Here is a 27,167-nt window from a genome sequence, read left to right on the forward strand (position 1 = left end):
CCATAGATAGAAGTAATCAACAAAACAAGTAGGACTTCCACTATGGATGTCTGATCATATCCATTACCCTTATGTAATCCAGATCCATGATCATACTTATATAAATGGAGACAATTTCATAAAAATGTGATATACAGTCAAATCTGTCTATAAAGGCAATCAAAGAAAGCAAGAAAAAATATCGTTAAGCTGATGGTTAGCTGAAATCACCATCAGCTTAACGACCATAATGTTTTGTTATTTTGCTTATCTTATCTACGATAAACTAAATACACTTTTTCTGTGTAGTTCTTACGATAAAGCAGAAATAAATAAATTAATTATTCAATTCTTTATTTGCCTAAATAGTTACATTTCTAAAAAAAATGATGTTTATACAAATATATTTGTTTCCGTCATAATATCACTTTGAACAAGGTACATGTACATGTTTATCGACTGTGGTAATTGATTTTTCCCCAACAAAACAATTTTATTCAATTAATCATATATGTAAAGTAATTATTATAAAGTATTTTTCTTTAGCAGAAGGATTCCTACACCATTTTTCACATTTAATATATTTTGATTTTGAACATATCTACTTAGATCATTCTCTTTTTATTAACGATATATGACACATTTACAGTTCTTATTATGTTGATGAAGTGTCGTGTTTGATGAAGTGTCGTGTTTGATGAAGTGGTCTTTGTGAACACGTTTTTTAAAATCCTCTTGGTGTGGGAGTAAAGATAATTGTTCCAAATATGGTTTGCGGCATCATGGAGTAAAAGAGTTCTCATTATTATCATGTTTTACCAATTGTGAAATGTTACATTTCTGTATGAACATGTTGGTGATATATTTGTGAAAATGCACAAACGAGTATCAATGTCTCGTAGACAGGAGGGTATACATACGGATTGCAACCCGTTAATTATTTGTATGTGCATTTTGTAAATCATGTCGCTATTCAGAATGATTAAAGAATATTTGTTATTAAAAATATTACTTTTCTTTTTGCTTGTTCACTTTCTAAAAGTGAATTTCTTTAAACTCTCTGTTATCATCAATTAGGCTCTATATGAAAATACAGTATTAGTGTAAACTTTGCAAGAGTTGTGCATAACAACGACTGTCGGATGAAACTTTCAAGCTGTTATTTTCTTTTTAATTTTAAATCAAAATTTCATTTTTGCGAAAATAAACGGTTATATAGTACCATTGTTTCGTTGTGGGTCCCGAGGAAAAAATATTTTTCAGGATGACAATGACGAAAACAATAATAAAAAGTCTAGCTTTTTAATATAAACAACAAACAAAACTTTAATATTTAAAGTCATACAGAAATACGAGAAAGATTTCATAATCGACAATAGTGGCGACCCCGCACCATTTATGGCCGGATCGAGACCGGAAGCAGCTTGTACATCCTAAAATAAAAGAAAAACAAGTTAAAATAGTTAGAATTAAAGTTAAAATACAATAATAATTAAAAAAAAAAGAAAAGTGATATACAATACAATTAAGGTATTGTAAACAACTTCGGTTTAAATAAACTAGCTTGAATCGAACGATTTATGGAAGTAAAATTCCGAGCTAAGTAAAGAGTTAACCTGTCCTTTAGTGCAGTGCCTGCTCTGTAAAAATGTTGTATTTTGTACTGATGGGCTGTAAAGCCTAAAGTAATAAAAAAATTGAATTGAATTGAACCACATTAAAAAAATAGAAAGAAATTGAGAATATTTTTTTAAATATATATTTTCATGACATTGCATGATGAAAAGATTTCTCTCATTGTTGTATGCAATTCAAAATGATAGTTTTACAAAGGTAATACTGTGGTATTGCATATATAAAAAAATCGCATGACTTCGTTGGTTTTATCAGGACAAAGTAAATGTATTAACACTTACATATACTGTACTTATTCTGGTAAACATGTGATGAATAGAGGTACGACTAATACTCACGTCATTATCCTGTCTAGTAATATCAGGGAGCGGGAGGGGGCGTAGTGGTCGTTGTTGTCGTTGTGGTTGTTGTAGTTGTGGTTGCAGCATTGGGGAGACAAGAAGCATCAGCTAAAACGTCAGAAAAACGATTGATAGTCACATAATGTCAATCATACCGAAAATAAAATCCAAAACGTGTTCTTTCATTTGTTATTCTCACAACGTTATATAATCTTATTTTGTTGACCTTATATATGATTTATATTCCCTATGTTAACTTCCTTCTTTCTAACGCCTCTCTTGACATTGTCTCACTTTTGGCCTTTGGTTGAGCACTTGCTTCTGTGAGATAGGCTCTGGGTTCTAGCCCCTGGTCAAGACACACAATAGTCTATAAAAAATCGTTTTGGAAGTGGAACGACTGGCTATTGTCAGTAAAACGCACTATAAAAAGGGCAAGAGTTCCACTATACAAGAAAACATAACACGATATACCAGAGTCTCCCAAAATAAGCATGGTCGTCCTTAAATGACCCTGGCTGTTAACAGGACGTAAATATAATAAAACAAACCCAATCACTAAGTTGAATAACTTGAATAACGAATACAACTGTTGTAAAAACCTAACTTAGTTGTATGCACTATAAAAGGTAAGTTAATATAGTACAGGTGTCAGAAAATACAAAAATGTTTTTACATTTCCACATCAGTCATCATGTAAATATATGTATTTTGTATCACAGAATTCAACATTGGTGGGGCCATGGTATCTACTTAAATACTTCAGTAAATAAGTTATGGGCACTAACAAACTAACTTCGTATTAAACAGGATATTCCAAATTTTCGAATTAATGAGGTCCAACTGTGGGTAATTCAGGGTAATTCATCCATACACATATTTTATCTGGCAGAAGATTAATTAAACAAAACTTTCTATGTGGTTAATAATTATTCAACAATATTAGAAACCATTGATTTACATTAGTTTTAATGCAACGGTCTCTCGGTTATACAAACCCAAAGACTAAGTGATATCCTGATCATTATGAGTCAAACACAGTGGAAAATTGTTGGTTATTTTTCGTTAACTTTCGATGATTGTTTTGTGAATATGATTTTTGAGTGTGCACTCCTGGGCAATAATACCAACTGAAGCTGACCTTTAACCACAAGTATTTGCGATAATGTCAGGGATTTCAATAATTTCGGAGTAATGGCTTTGTACACGGTAATGGAAGACATAAAGTTATGCTTAACGAACCAATGTTAATACGTATCCTATAACTTTTGGTATTTCCTATCCAAGTACATGTATAGTATATTTATTTATATTAGTATATGGTAGTAATCACTTATGTTTATATTGAAGGATTGTCAAAATTGAACGACAAATATGTTTTGATTTCCAGAATTTATTGATGTACCGGTTCACGCGTCTTTAGGCGTCCAAACAGAGCCACAAAACGATAACATTTTAGTATCCCTGTTGATTTAGATTAATAGCGATGATAGGTTTACTCAGTTCATATCCTCAAAAATGGCGTGTCGGAGCGAGCGTGACAAAGATGTATCTCTCATAACTAATACTGAGCTCTCATGACACATTTCTGTATGGACGAGATATTAGCTGAACACTTAAACATAATAACTCTAAAGAGAGGGATCAATGTCTCATAGCTCTATAGCATGTCACCGGGTATTTTGTACAGTTGTAATTATGGGCGAGTTCACGTGTGTATTTCAAATGTAGAAATCAAACATTTATATTGGAATAGTTAACGACGATTTATTAGTCGCCGACAGCTTCCTGTTGATATAGCTTATTGGTATGTACAAATAAATAGTAGAAACTGATGTGTGTTTATATTACATTGTGCTTATACGTAAAGAAATCAACATTGCACTCTAAATCTACACCCAGACGCCAGAGAGGCGGTAAAATAGCATTCTCAATTTCCATTAACTGAAACATGCAATTTAGATTAATTCAAGGTCGTGTACAAACAGTTACTTTGGACATATATTAATTTTGCTTTGAAGAAAACATAAGAAGTTCTTTAAAACAAAACTTGGCACGTTATCATGGTTCTTAAATGTTAAGTATTTTTACTCTTTACACAAACTATTTCCAGGGCGTAGACAAAAAATTACGTTAATAGGTAAAATATACAATCAAACAAAAGATATTTACGAGTTAATGCATCATATACCAAGTATAGCTTCTTCTAGTTTTAAATGTATTTAATAACAATCATAAAATGTTAGGAAACTAAATTTGAAAGAAAGTTGGATAATGATAATAAATCATTATCGTATGATGTGACATTGTTATTTGTATAAAATAGACAAATCGCAAAGCAATATCTATAGGTTAAAATAGTTCTTTGCCAAATCCATTTGTTATTTCAATCAGTATTTATGTACATGACGAAATAAAAATAGTTTCCTAATTAAAAAAATAGCAACGAATTATTATTGTTGCGATACATGACAGCAATATTTCAAATGACTTTACGATTGATTCACAACTTGAATATAAAACCGATCATATTATAAAAACAGATGACTAGTCAACAACTAATTAGTGGTTTTCCTCATTACCATAATTAGCGCATTTGTATATAATTTGGGTTACTAAACATAGATACTTTAATTTTCATATTGAAATATGTCCTATTCAAAATCAGGTTTTTTTTATATTTGACTATTAAAAAACAAAAATGAAAGTATATTACTATAAACAAAAGTTTAAACATGAAAACCCAAAACAATTACAGAAATTTGATACGTTCTGTATGCAAATAAGCGAGATTCACGAGATTAACGTCTATATCAGTTATTTTGATTGTTTTTTAATAAGACATAAATCAACCTGTAAAAATCTACACAAATAACAAAAGTTTTTCGGTCGTTTTAAACACAAGGTATTTACAACTTTAGAAGCCAGACTGCATAAAAGGTACACTGTTGTATTAATCGTCAGTAATGTAAATTGTCGAAATAAATGTAAAGTGGCAAATTATATGATAAAAAGTGGAATATATGGATTAAACAAGATTTCCTGAAAATCATCGATAAATTAAGTAACGTTCAATAAATCTATAATGTGTTTGCATTTTACGGAATCTTGCAGTATATTTCCCACAATATTTTAACGATGTTCAGTGAATTTCGAATGCAATGTAAGATATCGAGTGTTAAGACAATGTGTCATTATTGTACAATGTAAGATATCGAGTGTTAAGACAATGTGTCATTATTGTACAATGTAAGATATCGAGTGTTAAGACAATGTGTCATTATTGTACAATGTAAGATATCGAGTGTTAAGACAATGTGTCATTATTGTACAATGTAAGATATCGAGTGTTTAAGACAATGTGTCATTATTCGAATGCAATGTAAGATATCGAGTGTTAAGACAATGTGTCATTATTGTACAATGTAAGATATCGAGTGTTAAGACAATGTGTCATTATTGTACAATGTAAGATATCGAGTGTTAAGACAATGTGTCATTATTGTACAATGTAAGATATCGAGTGTTAAGACAATGTGTCATTATTGTACAATGCTAATCATCAACATATACATATATTATGCCATATACATTGCGGAAGGAATGATAAAAATCGCGATGGAGACGAAAGTTAACGGATAAGTTTGGAATATACTTCACGACAGATCTGCAATTTGTAACACTTTGACATCAGGAAGACTTTGCTGGGGAAGAGATCAATCTTTAATAAATTAGAGGATTTAGAACAGGAGGTGTTCGGGGTTTACATCACTATTTAAAAAAGTAAGTTTTTTTTTTTTTATGTTAGCACTGCGTTCTCTTATATAGATTATGCACATGCATGTGGATACCCACGTAATCAGCATATAAACGGAGCGTAGTGAAGTTTAGACACTGGGTTTCCGAAAGTGGTGGATACCAATTCCCGCTTGTACATATTGTTTATTGATGGTTATTCAATCTATATAGTCTTCTTGGTTGGTAGAAATACGAAGAATATTTTTGTTTTGTTCGATATAATATTCAAATACATAATGTGTTTGATGAATAAATATTCCTACGACGTTAAAGTAAAATAATATTAAGTCGAGACGGCCAATCTGGGTGGCACAGAACAGCATAGAATCGTTGTCCGAATTAGCCGTAACGGTTAGTCATTACGAGCATGACCTTTGTACCTGTAATCCGAGTAATTAACTCATAAAGCTCACAGTAACTTAGTACCGATAGTAATCAACAGTGTAATTACTGTAATTGGCCTATTTAGGTTTTGTGTAACAGAGACTTGTCTGTCTAAACTTGACCCATCCTATTATGTCTGACAATCAGAAGAGAATTATCTCCAAAAGTTCACTGGACTCCAGACCAAATGTAGGGGTCAAATTTCACTTCTATAACATATCTTGACGTTTAAGAACTTGTTCGTATTTCCATTGAAAAGCGACATGTAATTAAGGTGGTGAGTAAAGTGTAAATTAGCTGTACGGTGTATATAATGTATGTGAGATGACCCGACTAGATAGTCTCGGGTTACTCTCACATGGTAGCCCTAATTATTGTGACGTTTATCCTAAAGATATTTCTCTCAATTTTAACTCGGTTTCCTCCACTTTTTGTTTTATTTCATAGGAAATTTTCACTAATAATACTCTTTGAAACATATTATTTGATATATTCTCACAAATACTTTACTAGATTACGTATTCATCATATCGTTCGACTATCTTAAAGTCACAATGATTGCGCATTTTTATTAAACATTTCATTTTAAGAAACCCAATTATTAACAACATAAATTATTGTTAAATTTTGTGAGTCATATAAAATTTTCTGTAATGTATGTTTTAATAAAGATAATAGGTGCATTTGTAATTTAATCGCTACATTAGATAGAGATATGTTTGGAATTATGAGCCATTATTATATAGATAAATGGAACATTATCGCTTTTTGGCACCATAAGATGTATCAGCCTTGAGTTGCATAAATTAATAGTCTCTGTTCTGGTGTTACGTTGATGCATAAAGTAACATTTTTTGTTAATAAATACACAAGAATATTTCATGAAAAGATATTGTAAGAAATAAGATTTAAAATTAAAATTTAAGTATTAGAGATCTGATGTTTAATCCTAATCAATTCTAATAACTGTTTGATTTCGTTTTATACGGTACACTTATCAAGATAAACTAATGTACAGATGCTTTAGAATAAATAACAAGGATGTGCCAGATTAGATAGTCGGAGGAAAGTCGGAGAAAAACCACCGACCTACTGGGCAATATGCGTCTGGACGGACGACCTTGAAGCGGGTCAATCACTGTGACCTGTAATTGTGTATTTTTGAAAAATTCTGCCTCCCGAGTATATATACAGACAATCTATTTCCCACATTTACATTACAACGTGAAAACATGGTGACAAAACCGTTACTCTCATGTGTTTTATCTCCTATTGATAACAGTCGATATTCATCTCTTTGGTGTTTTGTCATCTCTGATATGATTACCAAGTTTTACGTGAATGTTAATGACTTGTTCAGCCGTCTGGGGATGTTTTACCTGATAGTATCTAAAGTGACAGTAAATTAGGTTTTTGATTGATTATTTTTGCGTCATAGACAAATTATCCATCTTTCTGTTATTAAATATTTGGAGATATTGCTCATTTGTCAACTGTAAAACGATTTGAAGAAACATTAACCTTGTTTTAAAGACTTATTTGATTTACTCCTTTTCCACTACATCAAATACTTACAAGAGGAATAATATCGTTTCCCAATAGATCTAATGATCCCACTTTAACTTCAACCTGATTAGTAACTTAGTGGACGAACATTTTGGTGTAACAATTTCTTATATTTGAAATTGTAAGTGCGAACCCAATTTGCGTTATAAAACAAATGTTATTGCATACAAAATTTCTTATGTGAAATATCCACATACATTAAATAGCATGATACACACAAAAGTGTTTCTTGATGAAATAAAAACCTGTTTCTCTATCCGACCAAACCCATAAAGCGAAATTTATTGCATCCAATTTCCGTTTTTATCAGTAGGTTTTTTGTTCTAGTTTTATGTTTCCAAAATAATTTACAGCGGTTACTAAACCTCTCTCTCTCGGTTTTCCTTGTGAGGCAAGAGTTTAATCTTAAGTTAAAAAGTTGATATATATTAGCTGAGTAAAATGGATATCTCACCTGTCGAAGCGCAAAACAATAGAAATATGCAGATGAGCAGAAACATAGTCCATGTCCATAGAGAAATCTGTCGTGACATTGTTGGTTGTGAATATGAACAGTACAACGTTAAATATCCCAGGTGGGCTAGAGTGTGTCCGGCGGAGGAAATCTATCAGATATATCTCACTCAGTTTACTTTTTATGCCAATGTCGCATGACGTATATTCGTGAATCAACTGTCAAATTAACTCGTCGTACCAACCAGGACAGAGTCATTGTGAGGAGTTGTATGTGGGCTGTCATTGTACGTATGTGTGGACTACCCCGAGTATGATGTGTGTGCCACTCTACACCAAGACGTGTTTATTATCAGGGAGCGCCTCGTCACTTTTTATATAGACCTTTCTAAAAAAAGGAGGTAGTTCACACAATATCGGTGAAAAACAAAATTATCATTAAAGCAAATACAGAAAACATGTACAGAATATAATTGCTGTGTATATTATATCTAAAGACATAAGTGTAAGTGGTTTATAACTAATTTTTTATGTTATTTTATAAAATTATTTTTGGAAATAATGACCTAACAAAGACAACATCTAACGCTTTATTAGTAGACTGAAGTACATGTTTTATACTCCATGGTGCAATTGGCAACATTGAAAAAGAGACTTTACAGTTCTATAGACGTTTTATATATTTAATTTTCATTTCAAAATTTTCATATACTTTAACTTCATAATTTATTTATCATAATTAAAAATTCAAACTGATATTCAACATTATTTTGTCATGAGTACAAGGAATTAAGGAGCAAACCTTTTCACTTATAAAGTATAGATAAGTGGTATTTTCTATAAGTTTCCTAATTTTTTTCTGCATGTTTATTATGAAGCAATACAGGATACCCCCTAAATTAAGTAACGCTTTCTATGTTTAACATTTACTTTATCGATACAGATAAAGCACCGATATTTCCAGTACCAAATGCTCGCAATCAAATATTTAACATTTACGATCAAACTAACACAACGAGAAAAAATCTACATAACCTTAGCGACAATTTAACAAAAAAACTTTTTTTCTCTTCACATTGGGTAAAATAAGTGTTCTTTTCTACTATCTTTTTAATTTATGAATTGATGTTTTTCTGGCTTTGTTAACAACAATGTCGATTGTGCAATCAGAAAGAAAACATAGCTTGTTGAGTAATGCCTTAGATAACCATAATGACTGTGTGTTGAAAAGATGGAATATTTCACAGTGTTCCGATAACATCCTCTTGGATTGCTAATGTCTTTAAAGTGGTTACATCATTATAACGTCAATGCTTTCTAGCATGACCAAAATATTCCTTTATTATTTCATACAACAAAAATTCGGATTGCATGTCTTCATGTACTAAAATAACTTTTTAATTGATTATGCATTTCAAAATATTTTTAAAAGTGTAGCATAAAATGGACACCCTGCTGCACTGTTAAACAAGACATTGTAAAACAAGTTAAGGAGTAGACATCAGTAAAGATATTTAATTTCGTCTTTTCGAAAAGTATCTAACATGTCCTAGATATTAACCTTTATGTGATTATTTCATTTCCAAATATCGTTTTTATGTTCCTATGATAGCTGTGATTTCATTATGTATGCAATGTACATGTATATGGTTTTATTAATTTTCTGTTTCTTTTTCCGGTCATATCTTCACACATTCTGTTTGAATGTCAATACTTGTTATCTTATTAGATATAATAAAACAAAATGTATGATCATAAAACATATTCCAGATTTGCCCTGCATTTTTAACCGCATCTGTTGGCAAGAATTGACTTTGTCTTGTGTGTGATGCGTGAGGCCAATGAAATTAAAAAAATCCTCAAGCACAAAACTAAAGTACCGTTTTTTTCTTTTTTTCTCTCCTCTATTTTCCATTGATCTGTAAGCAAATATTTCCTTTATATGTATGTGTTTCACTTGCTTCATCAATTTTTAGAACGAATTACTGTTTATCAACTAATCGTGTTATTTTTCTATTATTGACAACCACATACACTAATATATTTAGATCTTTATATGTCTGAATTCTTCCAGTGTCAGAACGGTTTATTCCAAGGGGAAATAATGTCACCCCTCCTTTTTTCTTTTTATGTTAATGATTGTGAAATTAGTTTTTAACTAAAGGATGTCCTTCTATAGAGTTACAAAATATTAACCTGCTTTTAATGGTGTATGCTGATGACATGGTTATTGTCTGAAACTCCCGAAGGATTACAAAAAATGCTAGATTCTCTCCTTCTATATACAAATAAATGGAATCTTACTGTTAATACTTACGAAGGTGATGGTTTTCTGAAACGGAGGTAAATTAAAAAATTAAGATGTATGGCTTTATGATGGAAATATTTTAGAAACGGTTGAGGAATTTAATTATCTGGGAGTTTTACTTATCTTCAATGGGAAATTTAGAAAAGCCCAACAAAAAAATGCAGAACAGGGAACAAAAGCTTTGTTTTCTATAACAGGAGTGTCTAAAAAACTATTTTAATGTTGAAACCGATCTTAATATTTTTGATACATATGCAAGTAGTATTTTTAATTATGGAGCTGAAGTTTGGGGGTTTCATAAGGCTCCTGACATTGAAAAAATTCATTTAGGGTTCTATAAACGATTACTGGGCGTTAAAAAATCTACAGCAAATGTTATGGTATATCAAGTATTAGGGAGAATGCCTTTAGAAATAGGGAGAAAATTAAAAATGTTCAAATATTGAATAAAATTAAAACAGACTGACAATTGTGTTTTGAATGCCTGCTATCAGGAAATGTTAGAAAATGGGAGTGAATGGTTGGATGGAGTAAGAAATGAATTATTTAGGATAGGGGTAGGGTATTTGTGGCAGTGCGGGGATCTATATACAACTGACTATGTAATAAATGTTATAAAATGTAAATTATGTGATATTTTTAAGCAGGAAGCAAGAAAAAATTGATTCATCTTCGAAGTGTTCATTGTACGAGTTTGTTGGTCAAAATTTCTGCTTACAACCTTATTTAACGAAACCAATTGGAGTCATGAATTTAAAAGAAATAACAAAAATACGATTGTCATCTCACAAATTAAATATTGAAACTGGAAGGTATAACAATTTAGAAAGAAATGAAAGAACATGCAGGTATTGTAATAGTGAGGACATTGAAGATGAATTTCATTTTATTTTAAAATGTTAATGCTATTTAATTTTAAGAAAGCGTTTTATTAAGAAATATTATTTCATTAGAACGAGTATGTATAAATTTATTCAACTTTTAGAAACAGGGAACAAAAAGAGTTATCAAATTTAGCAAAATACATGAATTTATGTATTAAAATAAGAAATAACATGCTATAAGCTGAAATTAGCATAATCCCTCTACACTAGTCTTATGTATACTTAAGAGGGTTGTTGTCTGTCAGTGTACATTAATATATGGTGAGAGTGAGTGTGTGTTGCATGGATGCAAGTGTGTATTCTGTGTATTGTGTTTGTATGTATAGGCTTAAGGTAATAAAAGAATTGAATTGAATATGATGTTTCAGCTTGAAATCACACGTTCACGCAATGCGCCAACTAATAAAAAATAACCACAAAAATGGTAATTCCAATGTAATTGGTATCAAAATTACAGAAACAGGTTAAAATTAAAAAAATTGTTCCTGGATTTTTTGATAAAGAGTTGAATATTTTGGGTTCAGTCAGACAATTACAATAGCATGGCCAATTATCTTTATAAGAGTGTATCTAGAGCAACTGTCTAAGGCATAGTTTTACTGATACAAAAATTATAGTATTTAATGATTATTAAGAAGAGCTCACACAAACGCCAAATCATACGCTACTCTTAAATTGACACATAAACTTCACCATGATAGTTTGACGATCTGTGTTCAGAGAAAATTCTGCTAACAATATCTTTAGCTGTGTCATTCAAGTAATATAATCATTTTGTTAATTCTATGCTTATTTCAACATTAAAGCAAACATCAAACGAATACATCTTTCACATACTCATATATATATCTTTATATTTTGCACATTAAAATAAAGTCATAAACCTGCGATAACATTAAATTCTTTTGCGTTGCATCTTTATTGAAATCTTCTAGGTGACGAAGCATATATCGCCTTACAGGAAAAGTGGAATCATTGCACAATATGAAATTCTAATTTGTCATCTTATATTATCATTTGTCATCAAATACGTATTCTGTGTAGCAAACCCATGAAATCTGCAGGATATAAATCAAGTCTGTTTAGCAAATATACATACCTTGTGCATTTCATAAATATAATTTCAAACATAAATTGAGAATTCCATCTATCATGCAGCCTCTCCAGTTGAGATGGCTGTGATAAGAACGGTTTCTAATTATCAAGATGCGAATGAATTCATAACAGATATGTGACAAATCCGGAAATAGTTATGTTAGATGTAGAGTACAGCCTACAATGTACGTGAACTCCTACACATTTTAGTGTTTGTTTTAAACTTCTAGATAAATCATATCCTAGACGGAACCGAATGTCTATCACACCAATTACGTAATCAATGTGAATGTCGGATTATCTTAATATTCATATCATTTTTTTTACAAAGAACTCTTGTATGGCTGATTCCGTAAAATGAATTCCAATGGCGTCTTAATTCTTAATATCTCATTTTCCTTAAGTCCGTAAAAGGAGTTTCAATAGTTATATCAGATTGACTTGATGGTAGTAACGTCAATAAAATAAGTGACTTTGGCTTCGCTGTCTTTAATTCTCATACTTCTGATTGACGTTTTATCAGGTGTTTAATGTAAAGTCCTTTGTCCGTATCATACATAAAGACGCCATGGGAATTCCAAAGTCTTGTTTTACTCTCCTCTGTAACTAATGAGTATACTCTAACGTGAACTTAAAACCCCAGTTGTGTATTAATAACATAACATTATAAGTATATAATATTAATAACATAACATTATAAGTATATAATAGTAGAGTCGTTCCTACACCTTCAGAAATACCCTACCCTTCATTATTATCTGTACCCGTCAGAATGTGAATCAGGCTAATTTCATTACTCTCAAGTCCTCGCTTCACACCGCTAAAGTACCCCCGAACTCTTATCGCTCCATCGATACATCAAACCCTTCCCAGATAGTTATTGTCGCTGATTAAACGACCCTAACAGACTTACTTTAAAATCATATCTGCTTTAGTGAAAGCCCAATTCTCTTTGGTTGTGTTGTATTTATGTCAGAGAAAGATGTTTGATTCACTATAAGATTTTTGAATTTGATTTCGAAGTGCGACGATTACCGCCATGCATGAAGTATTATCGCCTTAATATTAACATATTGATAAAATGTTACTTTGGATGTATCTGTTTTTACCTGAAGGAGTATTGGCCGTTTTATTCCTAAACTCCCATTTAGCTTAATGTATGATAATTCATGTACATGTATTTGTTTTGATATATCTTTCGTCCGCATTTTAGTAAAGGATAGAGACACTCATAAACTATGCCTATAAGATATTATCCACATTTACTATGTATAATGAGAACCTTTGATGTAAACAGAACATTACAGTGTAAGTTTAGACTAAAGTTTTTCTCGTTTTGTTTTCTTGGATTGATGATGAAAACAATGAATATATTCACCGATATTCTCTTAATATAATATAAAAGACTCACATGACGCCCACCCCACTTGTTTCCTTTAGGAACTAATGATGCCAGCAATACAGTATTTCTCCCTTGTCCGTCTCCATCATTTACTGTTTAGCGCCTCCATCACGTTCTTACAGCTTTTATTTTCGTTAGTCTATGAAATACAATACAGTATACTAAATAAACAATATAAACGGATATAATGATGAGACCTGTTCAAACATAAAAGAAATACGATTATCAATAAAATATAAAAGATGTATTTGATGGTATCTTCTAAATATGACACCTCTAGTTTTACTGTCTAGACTGCTCCCGCTGGCACCCAGTTACCTTAGAAAATTAGCAAATGGTATACGATAATCGATATACATGTACGTACGTACCCTCTGTCATACACGTTAGAACTGTTCAGAGGAGTTTTTTGCGAGATGTCTGAAAGGTGTATCCTAACATTACTCCGGGAGAATATTCGACCATTGATTGTTGACGACCAAGGAGTGTTCTAACGCAACCATTAGTTGCCTTTTTTTACCTCGCTTTATGCCGAGTTCTGATTGATACCACCAATTATTATTCCTAGTTATAACATACGACTTTATATTGCACATCACACTCTGGATCGTCTCCTTATACCTGGAAAATAAATATTCCTTTTTAATATGCTATGTCTATCAGAATTGTGTCTATTATAATGAGCTTCCACTTATTTAGACCACCTTCATCTTGGTATTAAAGATGTTCTTTTCATCCTCCACATTTACACAGATTAGGAAAGTGTCAAAATAGGGGTTAATTCTTAGGTATAGAAGATACAACTTAGTTCAAAGATCTTTAATCATCGCTTTTCTTAACTGTCCGTTCTTTTGTAATGAATACAATGCCAAATTGTCCTGCGTAGTACTTTTTTCATGTACGCGTAGTACATGTAGCTCGGTCGATCGAAATTACCACCAAAATATTTTTTTTTTAAGAAACTGAAAACGGAAAGGTTTATTGCAACCATATTAAATTGCTTTTGACTAGGCGGTTTTGTTTTTATCTTCATGTTGTCATCCGAACTTATCTTTCTCGCACTTGGCAGACATCAAGGTTTTGCCTTCACTTCTCTTCGTTTAATTCGGCTCTTCCCCATCAACTTAGCGCCCTCGTCACCAGAGTTCATAAACAGCAGTCCTGCCGATAAGAGGTACGTTTTTGCTTATAATGGACCATCGCCATTTACCTTGCTCGTGTATTACGGAAATAATTGACATTTTGATAGCTTTCTTAATTTCGTAGTTGTCAGATTTATTTTTGAAACTTTAAGGGACACTAATGACTTCTTTGTGAATATTATAGTATATTTCTGCCATGCCGTCTGTTTTGAATATAAAAGATTTGGATCTCACGGGTTTATACTTTAGTTTTGCGGGGGCATGGATAATTGTGTACTGAGTGGTTTGATTTACATATTGTATCCTTTCACATCGCCAACCTAGTAAATGATGGAGATTCCAGGTTATATTATCATGTATCGGTTCGTTTACTGTATATGGAACACATGTATAAGGGTAGCAAGTATCAAAGACGGATACGTCCTCAGTAGTACATCATTACAATTGTAATATATATAACATCCTCAGCCAACCACGAAGCCCGTTATTTAATATTTATATTACATCCAGATATCCAGTTTAACTTTTTAATATGTACACCATAGGCTTCATGGTTCTGCTGCTGTGTCACATGACATAAATCCAGGGTATACCTTATTTCAGCGTTGATTTATGGCAGCTAATTTGAGCTGCAAGATACGCATCGCAGACTCCTGAAATATGCTAATGAGCATGCAAATGAGGGTGATTGATTATCAAGATAGATATAACCTGCAATAGATTATGTGTGTAAGTGAGCACCTGGTAAAGAGCTGACATTAGCACAAAAACTCTGCTCGTCCCGAAACTCGAACCCAAATCGTAAAACATTCCATAATTGAATCTACTGCAATATATGAAATAATTTTGACAGGTTTTATGACGAATAATTTGTTTTTAGTGAGTTTATTTCGTCCAAACCAATTCCGCCCTTGTTTACTATAATATCAAGGGACCTGTGGGCTTTTGAAGTTTTAGCTCTTTGTGGAAATGTTATTATTCGAAACTCTGCCAACAAAAGAAATTTTGTCATACATGTATTTGCAAACATCTGCAAGTGAATTAACAAGTTAATATCTTTATTCTGAACTATATTTAATAAAAATAACAAACAGTAAATCATTTCAAATTCATTCAAGCTATATGTATTCGACAATGTTGTCAAACTTGTTTTTTGGCATACTTGCAGTTCGAGAATTATGAATATATGTAAGCTCTGTACCGAGAGATAACAGAAACTAATCAGTGAATTTAGATCTGTACTATATTTCAATTTAAGTGAAACAGCCGACCTTATACATGAAGACAATAACTTTTGATTCCGATACCTATTCCATGGTCGAGACACACATTAATCTGTAACAGTATCAGTTTTCTGTTCCTGCTAAGCTCTCAGCATGATGGCAGTGGGGAACAAGCCTGTGCATTGTTACTGGGTGGGGTGTGCTGCTCGCTACCTTTTCAGCATACTTCGGTGAGATAGCACTATAAAAATGGACAAAAGTTCCACTATCACAAAGAGACACAACATGATCACTTGATAGGGATTGTGGTATGGTTTACAATATATCTAGACCGACATGTATCACTTAAATCTACTGTAAACCATCTATGCTTGTGAGTGATTAAATTTCACGTTTTTCACATGAACGGGTCAGACATCAGTGCATAAGAACTATAAGACTCTAAATTAAAATAAAATATTGTCGCGAAAAAGTAGTAAGATTGTGATAACGCAAAATTAAGTCACCACAAAAATAAATTTATAGCCATATCTATAAAATAAAATTTTAAGTACCATTTCAGGTTGGTAAAGACGGTTTTTTCTGAGGATGACTGAACACAACGGGTAAGTACACAAGTACAACTGATGACAATTAACTGTAACCCCCAGTCTAACAAAGAACAATTCATAAAAACTGCAGATCCAGTATAATATATCATAAAGACAATTGCTCTGACATTTTCAAATAAATTCAAACTACATAGTTTCACCCATCCATTCACAGCATAATGTTCAATATTTGTTGATGAAATATAGTGATATTGTTTTGTTAAAACTGTTGACTGTGTTTCTCCTAAGCAGGGAGAAAAAGAGACGACAGTTCAAATAAAGAACATGACAGTTAAATGTGGACTCTGAATGTTTGGGAAATACATACGTCATTATGAAACCGGATTTAGGGAGTTAACATTCAATGGTAGTACAGGTTTCTATTATAAGAGCAATTTAGCTGTCTTCTGCTCCATTTGAAATGACGAATAGGTGTTCTACACTACCAGGTAATGTCCCAGCCTTTGTACAGTTCCTGTTATACATACTTGTCAAAATCTTCTCAAGATACAGATCTAATGACCGGAATACCAGTACCAATAAAGTGAACTTATAAATCTTTTTTTTTTTCAAAGAAATTATTTAAAATAGGATTCATCAATTTCTATGTCTAGATTTTTGTACCGGGCGGTTCAACGAAAAATACTCTGAGTAAATGCACAATATTGCATTTATGCATTGTCTACTATAGAGACTATTTGAAGTTTCATGTTCCAGTAAAACCTTGAAAGGTCATTTGTGACTGCACCGTCATGTGTCAAAATATATCTGATCAATTGAAGAAAAAAAAAACAGTCGTTGATTTCTGACATTATGTCATTTAAAAAAAAAGAATTTTGATTTGCTATCAATTTTCACTGACACTGCAAACAATTTGAGACTAACACATACATCTTACACTGAATGCAAGCAATTATAGCTGTCAAAACAATTTCACTTAGACCAAGGTAATTGTCCATTTAAAATGTGAAGTTGTGTGAATTAGTGGATCAGTGTACTTCTAAATATTTCCGACTTTTACTGAAATGAACTCCCGTCCAGTGCAGGTACAAACATAACTATATTCCTTCATGATAGAAAATGAAAAGGCAAGAAATAGACAAGATTCTGCTAAAATGTGAAAACTATGTCACAAAAAAGAAAGGAACATAAAACCATTTTCATTAATTTTCATGCAACAAATATGCTCTTTTATTATCAAAAAGCAACAAAAACAATAATAACAGCCAACATACTTTCCATGTTATGTTTGAACACAAAACAATTTGCTCATGGTAATGTAAAAGATAATATTTTTCATTGCACAAACTATCATAATACGGTCTCACAGACATCTGAACTTATCAATTGACTAATTAATTTGCAAAAGTTACCAAGACGATCACAATTTCCTATAATTCCTAGTGAGCTTTGGTAGGCACCAAAAGACAAGAGTAAGTGTGAACAAACTGAACAGTATCAAATGGCCCTGTTTCGTGTTCATCATTATTTTCACTGTAACAACTAATACTTAGAACTAAAATCAATAACTCAAGTAAGTAATAGAAAACGTTCATGAAATTATTTTCCTTATGTGTATTTCATGAAAAATGCTTTGAAGTTAAAATGCAGGCATCAATTTATCTATTTCATGTGACAAACATATAGCAAGGTTGCCAAATATGGTTCCCATACCGAATTTGAATAAGACAGTATTTACTTGCTCCTTGCAAATATTCAACAAGGATATTTTACCCATTTTGCTGTACTGGATATATATAAACCAATCCAGCATAATTGTCTTAGAATATATTTCATGTTGAACATTATAAATTTTCATAGAAAATATTGTATACATGTATTACTAAACACGGTAAACAAAATTGAAATCACTGATTACATGATCAAATTTAACCGAGAAATTTCTACAAGTTTATCACGCAACGCTCAATGATAAGTTGCACAAAACCTTGTATATAGATTAGACTTCTTATTAGGTCTTTTAATGATAGAATAACACAATTTTTGTCCAAACAATCTCATTCAGTTGCAGTCTGTGAATATTGATAGTGATGATGGTATGATTTGAAGACGATGATATGATGTAATGATGATGATGATAATTATCATGATGATGATGTAGAGTTTTGTTCCTAAGAAAATTGTTACTACTGTTTCCACCTGCATGACCTTATCACTATAGTAACAACATTTATAAACACAACCTTAGGGTACAGCCATTGTTATCCTATAACCTTATAAACATGTCGTATGGCACTAGAAGGCAGTTAATTCCATCACTCCTTTAGTAGACCACGCTTTGTGTATCTATGAAATACATCTTTATATTGGTACTTTTAACGACTTCAGCACGTTCTTTAATATGATAAGTCAGACATCACCATTTCCTTCCAATTATGAACAAGTTGTAGTACTTGTAAGACATCACAGGTATGGCTGCCATCCGGGGAAGAGTCTGGAGAGATTTTTGGGGTCGCGTGCTTCCTGTATCAGATGGTTGACCTGACCGGCCACACTAAGCTGTATCCCATCCTCAATCCCCTGTAACTTCTGCTGTAACCGTAACAACACACGCTCAGCCAGTTTGTTGACATTTTCTCGGTTTTCTTCTGCAAAATATACAGGAACATAACAATAAATATTTTTGTTCAAACTCCAGGAATCAATGGAGCAATGATAGTATAGCTTACATCATATATTTTAGCAAGGCCATATATACAGTGGGAAAACCTTCCTTGTCTATCTTTAAGTCATTATATTTACCAGTCTATAGGAACAAATAATCCACTTAAGTCAAACAAGAACTGTCGCCAGAGTGGACGACTAATATCCCCTACCCTACCCCTCCCCCGCACAAATTTAGTAATAATTCCATTAATAGTTGACTCAACTCCCCTTTATGTCAGAGTTCTGTGTACAAATTTTTATCAGAATCTGTCAAGTTGTTTTGGAGGACAAAGTTGTGTCTACAGAAAGACAGAGAGACGGACAACCTTATTCCTGTATGACCCTTAACTTCACAAAAATATTCACTTTTACCGTAAGGGATTTATTTAATACATTTCTTAGTACATAGCCACTCATCAATCTGGTATGACAAAAAGGCCAGACAGTTCCCAAAACAACCACCAGCCTGTATATTTCGGGAGAATTACAAATATTAGACAGCTGCCTGATGATCACAACATAGATGTGTAGAAATTCAAGGCAGGACTAGGGATATTTATGAAGACCAGGGCTAAAATGATATAATTAGGATTTCTGACACCTTATGCCTAGTCCACAAATAAAAATTAAATTACTTCTTCTCTCCATAACTTTTACATGTCCAAGTGTCATGCTGACTACAGTTGGTGTTATTCCATCTGACAGTTTCCCTGCTGAGAGCCAATCATTGAGGAAAACAATTCAAACCTCACATAACAATATCATGGATGTCATATACACATTTATATGTTAATCTTAAACATGAGAAAGTTGTACCTTTAGCTGCACTTCACATCAGAAATAAAATATAATGCTGCGTAATGTTTGAATTTTGATACTTCCATTCCTCAAATCAACAACAGAAGTACAAAATTAAATTCCAAAACCAATTTACATTTCACCATAAGGAAATTGAATTTATGAAATGCTATGCATGTATAACAAAAGAGGTGTACTATCATTTTACAGTTGTATGTCGAAGGTGCTGCAGCTGTGTCATACAATTGATATAAAATTCAAATCCGAATCAAAAGAAACCCGATAGATGTAAAAACTCCCAGCTATAACAACAGCTTCTTTTAAAAGTAAAAATCTGTCACCATTTCTGGCCATCACCTCCATGAGAGCAAATGCTATGTATCTTGTCATGTTGTTTAAATATCACAAATGTAAGATTCACAAGCATGATCATTGGAAACAAAAGCCTATGTTCACATTCACTTATATATACCACTGTAAACACTAACCAAACTGAAGTCTATCGGCAATAAATGGCATTGTAAGTGTAACCATCACATGGCGTCGCTAATGTCAAGTAACAATCATGGCATCGCTAATGTCAAGTAACCATCATGGCGTCACTAATGTCAAGTAACCATCATGGCGTCGCTAATGTCAAGTAACCATCATGGCATCGCTGATGTCAAGTAACAATCATGGCGTCGCTAATGTCAAGTAACCATCATGGCGCTTTAATGTCAAGTAAACATCATGGCGTCACTAAATGTCAAGTAACAATCATGGCAAGTAACCATCATGGAATCACTTATGTCAAGTAAACAATCATGGCGTCGCTAATGTCAAGTAACCATCATGGCGTTACAAGTCAATGTCAAGTAACCATCATGGCGTCCCTAAATGTCAAGTAACAATCATGGCAAGTAACCATCATGGAGTCACTTATGTCAAGTAACAAACATGGCGTCACTAATGTCAAGTAACCATCATGGCGTCACTAATGTCAAGTAACAATCATGGCGTCCCTAATGTCAAGTAAACATCATGGCGTCACTTATGTCAAGTAACCATCATGGCGTTGCTAATGTCCAGTTACCATCATGGTGTCACTTATGTCAAGTAATAATTATGGCTTCGCTAATGTCAAGTAACCATCATTGGTGTCACTAATGTCAAGTAACAAACATGGCGTCACCAATGTCAAGTAACCATCATGGCATCACTAATGTCATGTCAAGTAACAATCATGGCGTCGCTAATGTCAAGTAACAATCATGGCGTCACTTATGTCAAGTAACAATCATGGCGTCACTAATGTCAAGTAACCATCATGGTGTCGCTAATGTCAAGTAACCATAATGGCGTCGCTAATGTCAAGTAACAATCATGGCGTCGCTAATGTCAAGTAACAATCATGGCGTCACTAATGTCAAGTAACAATCATGGCATCGCTAATGTCAAGTAACAATCATGGCGTCACTAATGTCAAGTAACCATCATGGCATCACTAAATGTCAAGTAACAATCATGGGCGTCGCTAAATGTCAATTAACAAACATGGTGTCACTAATGTCAAGTAACCATAATGGCGTCACTAATGTCCAGTAACAATCATGGCGTCGCTAATGTCAAGTAACAAACATGGCGTCACTAATGTCAAGTAACCATCATGGCGTCACTAATGTCAAGTAACAATCATGGCGTCACTAATGTCAAGTAAACATCATGGCAGGCATACTAATGTCAAGTAACAATCATGGCGTCGCTAATGTCAAGTAACAATCATGGCGTCAGCTAATGTCAAGTAACCATCATGGCGTCACTAATGTCAAGTAACAATCATGGCGTCACTAATGTCAAGTAACCAATCATGGCGTCACTAATGTCAAGTAACCATCATGGCGTCACTAATGTCAAGTAACAATCATGGCGTCACTAATGTCAAGTAACAATCATGGCATAGCTAATGTCAAGTAACCATCATGGCGTCACTTATGTCAAGTAACAATCATGGCGTCACTAATGTCAAGTAACCATCATGGCGTCACTTATGTCAAGTAACCAATCATGGCGTCACTAATGTCAAGTAACAATCATGGCGTCACTAATGTCAAGTAACCATCATGGCGTCACTAATGTCAAGTAACCATCATGGCGTCACTAATGTCAAGTAACCAATCATGGCGTCACTAATGTCAAGTAACAATCATGGCATCACTAATGTCAAGTAACAATCATGGCGTCACTAATGTCAAGTAACCATCATGGCGTCACTAATGTCAAGTAACAATCATGGCGTCGCCTAATGTCAAGTAACATCATGGCGTCACTAATGTCAAGTAACATCATGGGTCACTATAATGTCAAGTAACAATCATGGCGTCGCTAATGTCAAGTAACAATCATGGCGTCACTAATGTCAAGTAACAATCATGGCGTCACTTATGTCAAGTAAACACATCATGGACACCTAATGTCCATTAACAATCAGTCACTTATGTCAAGTAACAATCATGGCGTCACTAATGTCAAGTAACCATCATGGCGTCACTAATGTCAAGTAACAATCATGGCGTCACTAATGTCAAGTAACAATCATGGCGTCGCTAATGTCAAGTAACAAACATGGTGTCACTAATGTCAAGTAACCATCATGGCGTCACTAATGTCAAGTAACAATCATGGCGTCACTAATGTCAAGTAACAATCATGGCGTCGCTAATGTCAAGTAACAATCATGGCGTCACTAATGTCAAGTAACAATCATGGCGTCACTAATGTCAAGTAACAATCATGGCGTCACTAATGTCAAGTAACAATCATGGCGTCACTAATGTCAAGTAACAATCATGGCGTCACTAATGTCAAGTAACCATAATGGCGTCACTAATGTCCAGTAACAATCATGGCGTCGCTAATGTCAAGTAACAAACATGGCGTCACTAATGTCAAGTAACCATAATGGCGTCACTAATGTCAAGTAACAATCATGGCGTCACTAATGTCAAGTAACAATCATGGCGTCACTAATGTCAAGTAACAATCATGGCGTCGCTAATGTCAAGTAACAATCATGGCGTCACTAATGTCAAGTAACCATCATGGCGTCACTAATGTCAAGTAACCATCATGGCGTCACTAATGTCAAGTAACAATCATGGCGTCGCTAATGTCAAGTAACAATCATGGCGTCACTAATGTCAAGTAACCATCATGGCGTCACTAATGTCAAGTAACCATCATGGCGTCACTAATGTCAAGTAACCATCATGGCGTCACTAATGTCAAGTAACAATCATGGCGTCACTAATGTCAAGTAACAATCATGGCGTCACTAATGTCAGTACATCATGGTCACTAATGTCAAGTAACAATCATGGCGTCACTAATGTCAAGGCGTCACTAATCAAGTCAAGTACAATCATGGCGTCACTAATGTCAAGTAACAATCATGGCGTCACTAATGTCAAGTAACAATCATGGCGTCACTAATGTCAAGTAACAATCATGGCGTCACTAATGTCAAGTAACAATCATGGCGTCACTAATGTCAAGTAACCATCATGGCGTCACTAATGTCAAGTAACAATCATGGCGTCACTAATGTCAAGTAACAATCATGGCGTCACTAATGTCAAGTAACAATCATGGCGTCACTAATGTCAAGTAACAATCATGGCGTCACTAATGTCAAGTAACAATCATGGCGTCACTAATGTCAAGTAACAATCATGGCGTCACTAATGTCAAGTAACAATCATGGCGTCACTAATGTCAAGTAACCAATCATGGCGTCACTAATGTCAAGTAACAATCATGGCGTCACTAATGTCAAGTAACAATCATGGCGTCACTAATGTCAAGTAACAATCATGGCGTCACTAATGTCAAGTAACAATCATGGCGTCGCTAATGTCAAGTAACAATCATGGCGTCACTAATGTCAAGTAACACAATCATGGCAATCATGTCATGTGTCAAGTAACAATCATGGCATCACTAATGTCAAGTAACCATCATGGCGTCCCTAATGTCAAGTAACAATCATGGCGTCACTAATGTCAAGTAACAATCATGGTGTCACTAATGTCAAGTAACAATCATGGCGTCACAAATGTCAAGTAACAATCATGGCGTCCCTAATGTCAAGTAACAATTATGGCGTCGCTAATGTCAAGTAACCATCATGGCGTCGCTAATGTCAAGATGAAAACCTTCATTGATATACAATCTGAATGATACAAATGGTGTCTCAGATATCCTATCAGAATAATTTTATATAAATCTGCAATATGAGTGAACAATGTCAATCATGTACGAATTAAATTGTCTTGGTCAATATTGACGCCAAAGCATCACATATATCACATAGACATTACTGATGACATCTAAGGATAGTGCTTAATGTGTTAATTTAAACCAAAATTATAAATATTTAAAACATTCTCCTGACTGTATAAAGTCTACAAACATATACATGTATACTTATATTTTAAGGCCACAATTGCCACACAAGATACCATAGTGATAATCTCTGCTACACCAAATTATAACATTGTGCTGTGAGATTGAAAGATTATATGATAAAACATATATTTCAGATAAGTTAATTCATAAGCTGTATATGATGCATGTCCATAAGCTTCATAACGATGAAAGAAGCAGGCAAATATAAGAGCAAGATGAATGGTTAGTTATTATGAAACCATTTCATTGTGCCGAACAAGTAAATCACCACTAATCACCAAAAATGTTTACATGATGTTTTAACTCAAACATCAAAATCATCGTGTAACTTAAGTAACAACACTTAAAAGGAATGAAAAATATAGGAAAATGGTCCCTACCATTTAAATTCTTTACAAACGAGTGAAAGCAGTCAACTTAAGCAGCTTTTTGTAACCATATATACACAAATTCTGTTCATGTGTAACTTCTTGTTGACAGAAACCATAAAATGATGAATATCTAATCATCGGCTAAAGTTTCATAATGAGAGTGTTTCTGGCTCAAGATCATTAAGAGATCGGGTATCATGTTAGCGACATTGACAGTTCTGTCGACAAGTCTGTGTCGGTGGCCAGCCTTTTAGCCTACCACTGATCACATGTCTAATTATTAACTTTAAAACATCAGTGTAGAATATCTGTCAGTCTTAACTACTGGTAATTAATGTATGGGGATATAATTAAAATTATAAGGTATAATGTTGGAACTTCGAATGACATAAATTATCCAAGCTTTAATCTGGTGGCCTAAGTAAAAGTGACCAAACTTTGGAGAAGATCAGATTAGGATGAAGGTTCCTGTCAGAAAGAAATTTTAAACACTCAAAGTATGTGTTAATTCAGAGCAAGAGGTATAATGAGTCTGTCATTCATTATACTTAACAATACTTGTTATAGTAAACATGTAGATTTAAAATAACAAGAAAGGAGGTCTATGAAACAGGTGGCCCACAGGGTCTGCATCACTCACCTGCATATTTTCAGCAATTATACCTAGAAGGGTTTTGAACTTTCAAGAGTCATGATTTTATTGTTTCCTTTATCAAGACGGTGCTAACCAAAATTGCTACCAAGCAGCCCATGGGCCTAAATGGTCATCTCACTGTTTTTGGTACAATTCAACACAGTAAAAGTCTACAGTGGTGGAAACAAAATCGTTGTATGCTGCACAAAATACTAAATTGGCTGAAAAGCTTGTGTAGAAGTTGTTAGTTTTAGAAATATTTAACCATTGATTCTAGAAGTAGGTCAAGATCATTTAAGTGAACAAACTTGGAAGTGCCTTGTGAAGCATGCTAAAGGACCAATATCGGAGTTCTTTCGGCCTTTTACTATATATTGAGATAATTTTGATTTTTTTTAAACATATTTGACCTCTGTGATCTTGAAAATTGCCATGATATCGGGTCTAAAGGACTGATATTTATTGAAACATTGTTACTTAAACTTGTTTAGCCCATTTGATAACGGTAACCTTGAATGAATGTTTAAGGTCATTCATTAAACCTGATATCCTTCATCCCTGGCATGTTACAGACCCAATATCATGTCTCTAGGCCTCTTCGTTATTGATAAGAATGTGATAAATAATTTTATGTATGTAACCATGTGATATTGAATGAAGGTCAAGGCCATTCATTTGAACAAAAATGGTACGTACCCCTTCATCCCAGTTGGCAACAGGCCCAATATGAGTACTCTGGGCATTTTAGGTTATTGAGAAAAAGTTGTTTGACAGAAAAGTTTATGCATGGCACACAACAATGTGCATACAAAATCTTTTTCCTTATTTCAAAGAATTTATCAAACTTAAACTTTGGTCAAAATCCATTCAGTATATCATGACTATTAGAAATTTAAATCTAATGAACTTCTTCCATTTTCCTAATTTGTCACAATCTCACTGGAACTAAAAGTGTCAGAGCAATCATTTATAAACTTTTTCCATCTTCTGGTTTCATTAAAGTTGGACTTTTTTTGAAGATCTACATAAGTTTACCATAGTAAAACAGACATGTGGACAGTAAAACAATTAACATGAGTTTGAAAACCATATTGAGGTAGGTGAAATGTCTGAGTACATAAAAGACAAAATTTTGGACAGATCCTAGTGTCTCACATGAGAGGATAAATCATCTAGATAATGAGATTTACCTACGAATCATAAAAGATGGATTATATATGTATTCGAAAAAATGTATATATATACAGAAAGATGAGAAAAGAATAATACATTTTATTTTCATACGAAAGGAAAGCAGCAAATATATTTAGAGCTGATTTTACATATATTACAATGGGATTAGCATGATTATAAATTTGTGGATTTCCTACGAGATCATCTTCAGACAACAAATGTCAGTGTATCATATATATCCACGATACTGACACACCACACACAATGTTTGGTGAAAT

At 33.3% G+C, this 27,167-nt stretch overlaps 1 protein-coding gene and 1 long non-coding RNA gene across 4 annotated transcripts in view; both read right to left on the minus strand.

Moving 5' to 3' along the window:
- Positions 1 to 1,267: 1,267 nt before the first annotated feature.
- On the minus strand, positions 1,268 to 8,471 carry LOC138332817 (uncharacterized). Its single transcript, XR_011209879.1, has 3 exons — positions 8,158 to 8,471; positions 1,953 to 2,063; positions 1,268 to 1,412 (listed from the first exon to the last, which is right to left on the minus strand). It is a non-coding gene; the product is annotated as an uncharacterized lncRNA (long non-coding RNA).
- Positions 8,472 to 18,602: 10,131 nt separating this feature from the next.
- Positions 18,603 to 27,167, minus strand: part of LOC138332824 (serine-protein kinase ATM-like) — a 69,876-nt gene continuing 61,311 nt past the window's right edge. For all 3 annotated transcript variants that reach the window (XM_069280783.1, XM_069280790.1, XM_069280797.1), the window contains one exon: positions 18,603 to 19,409. In XM_069280783.1, the coding sequence (XP_069136884.1) occupies positions 19,225 to 19,409 (185 nt within the window). In that variant the 3' untranslated portion in view covers positions 18,603 to 19,224. The remainder of the gene's footprint in view (positions 19,410 to 27,167) is intronic.

The sequence above is a fragment of the Argopecten irradians genome, chromosome 1 (assembly GCF_041381155.1).
Source record: "Argopecten irradians isolate NY chromosome 1, Ai_NY, whole genome shotgun sequence".
Classification (NCBI taxonomy): domain Eukaryota; kingdom Metazoa; phylum Mollusca; class Bivalvia; order Pectinida; family Pectinidae; genus Argopecten; species Argopecten irradians.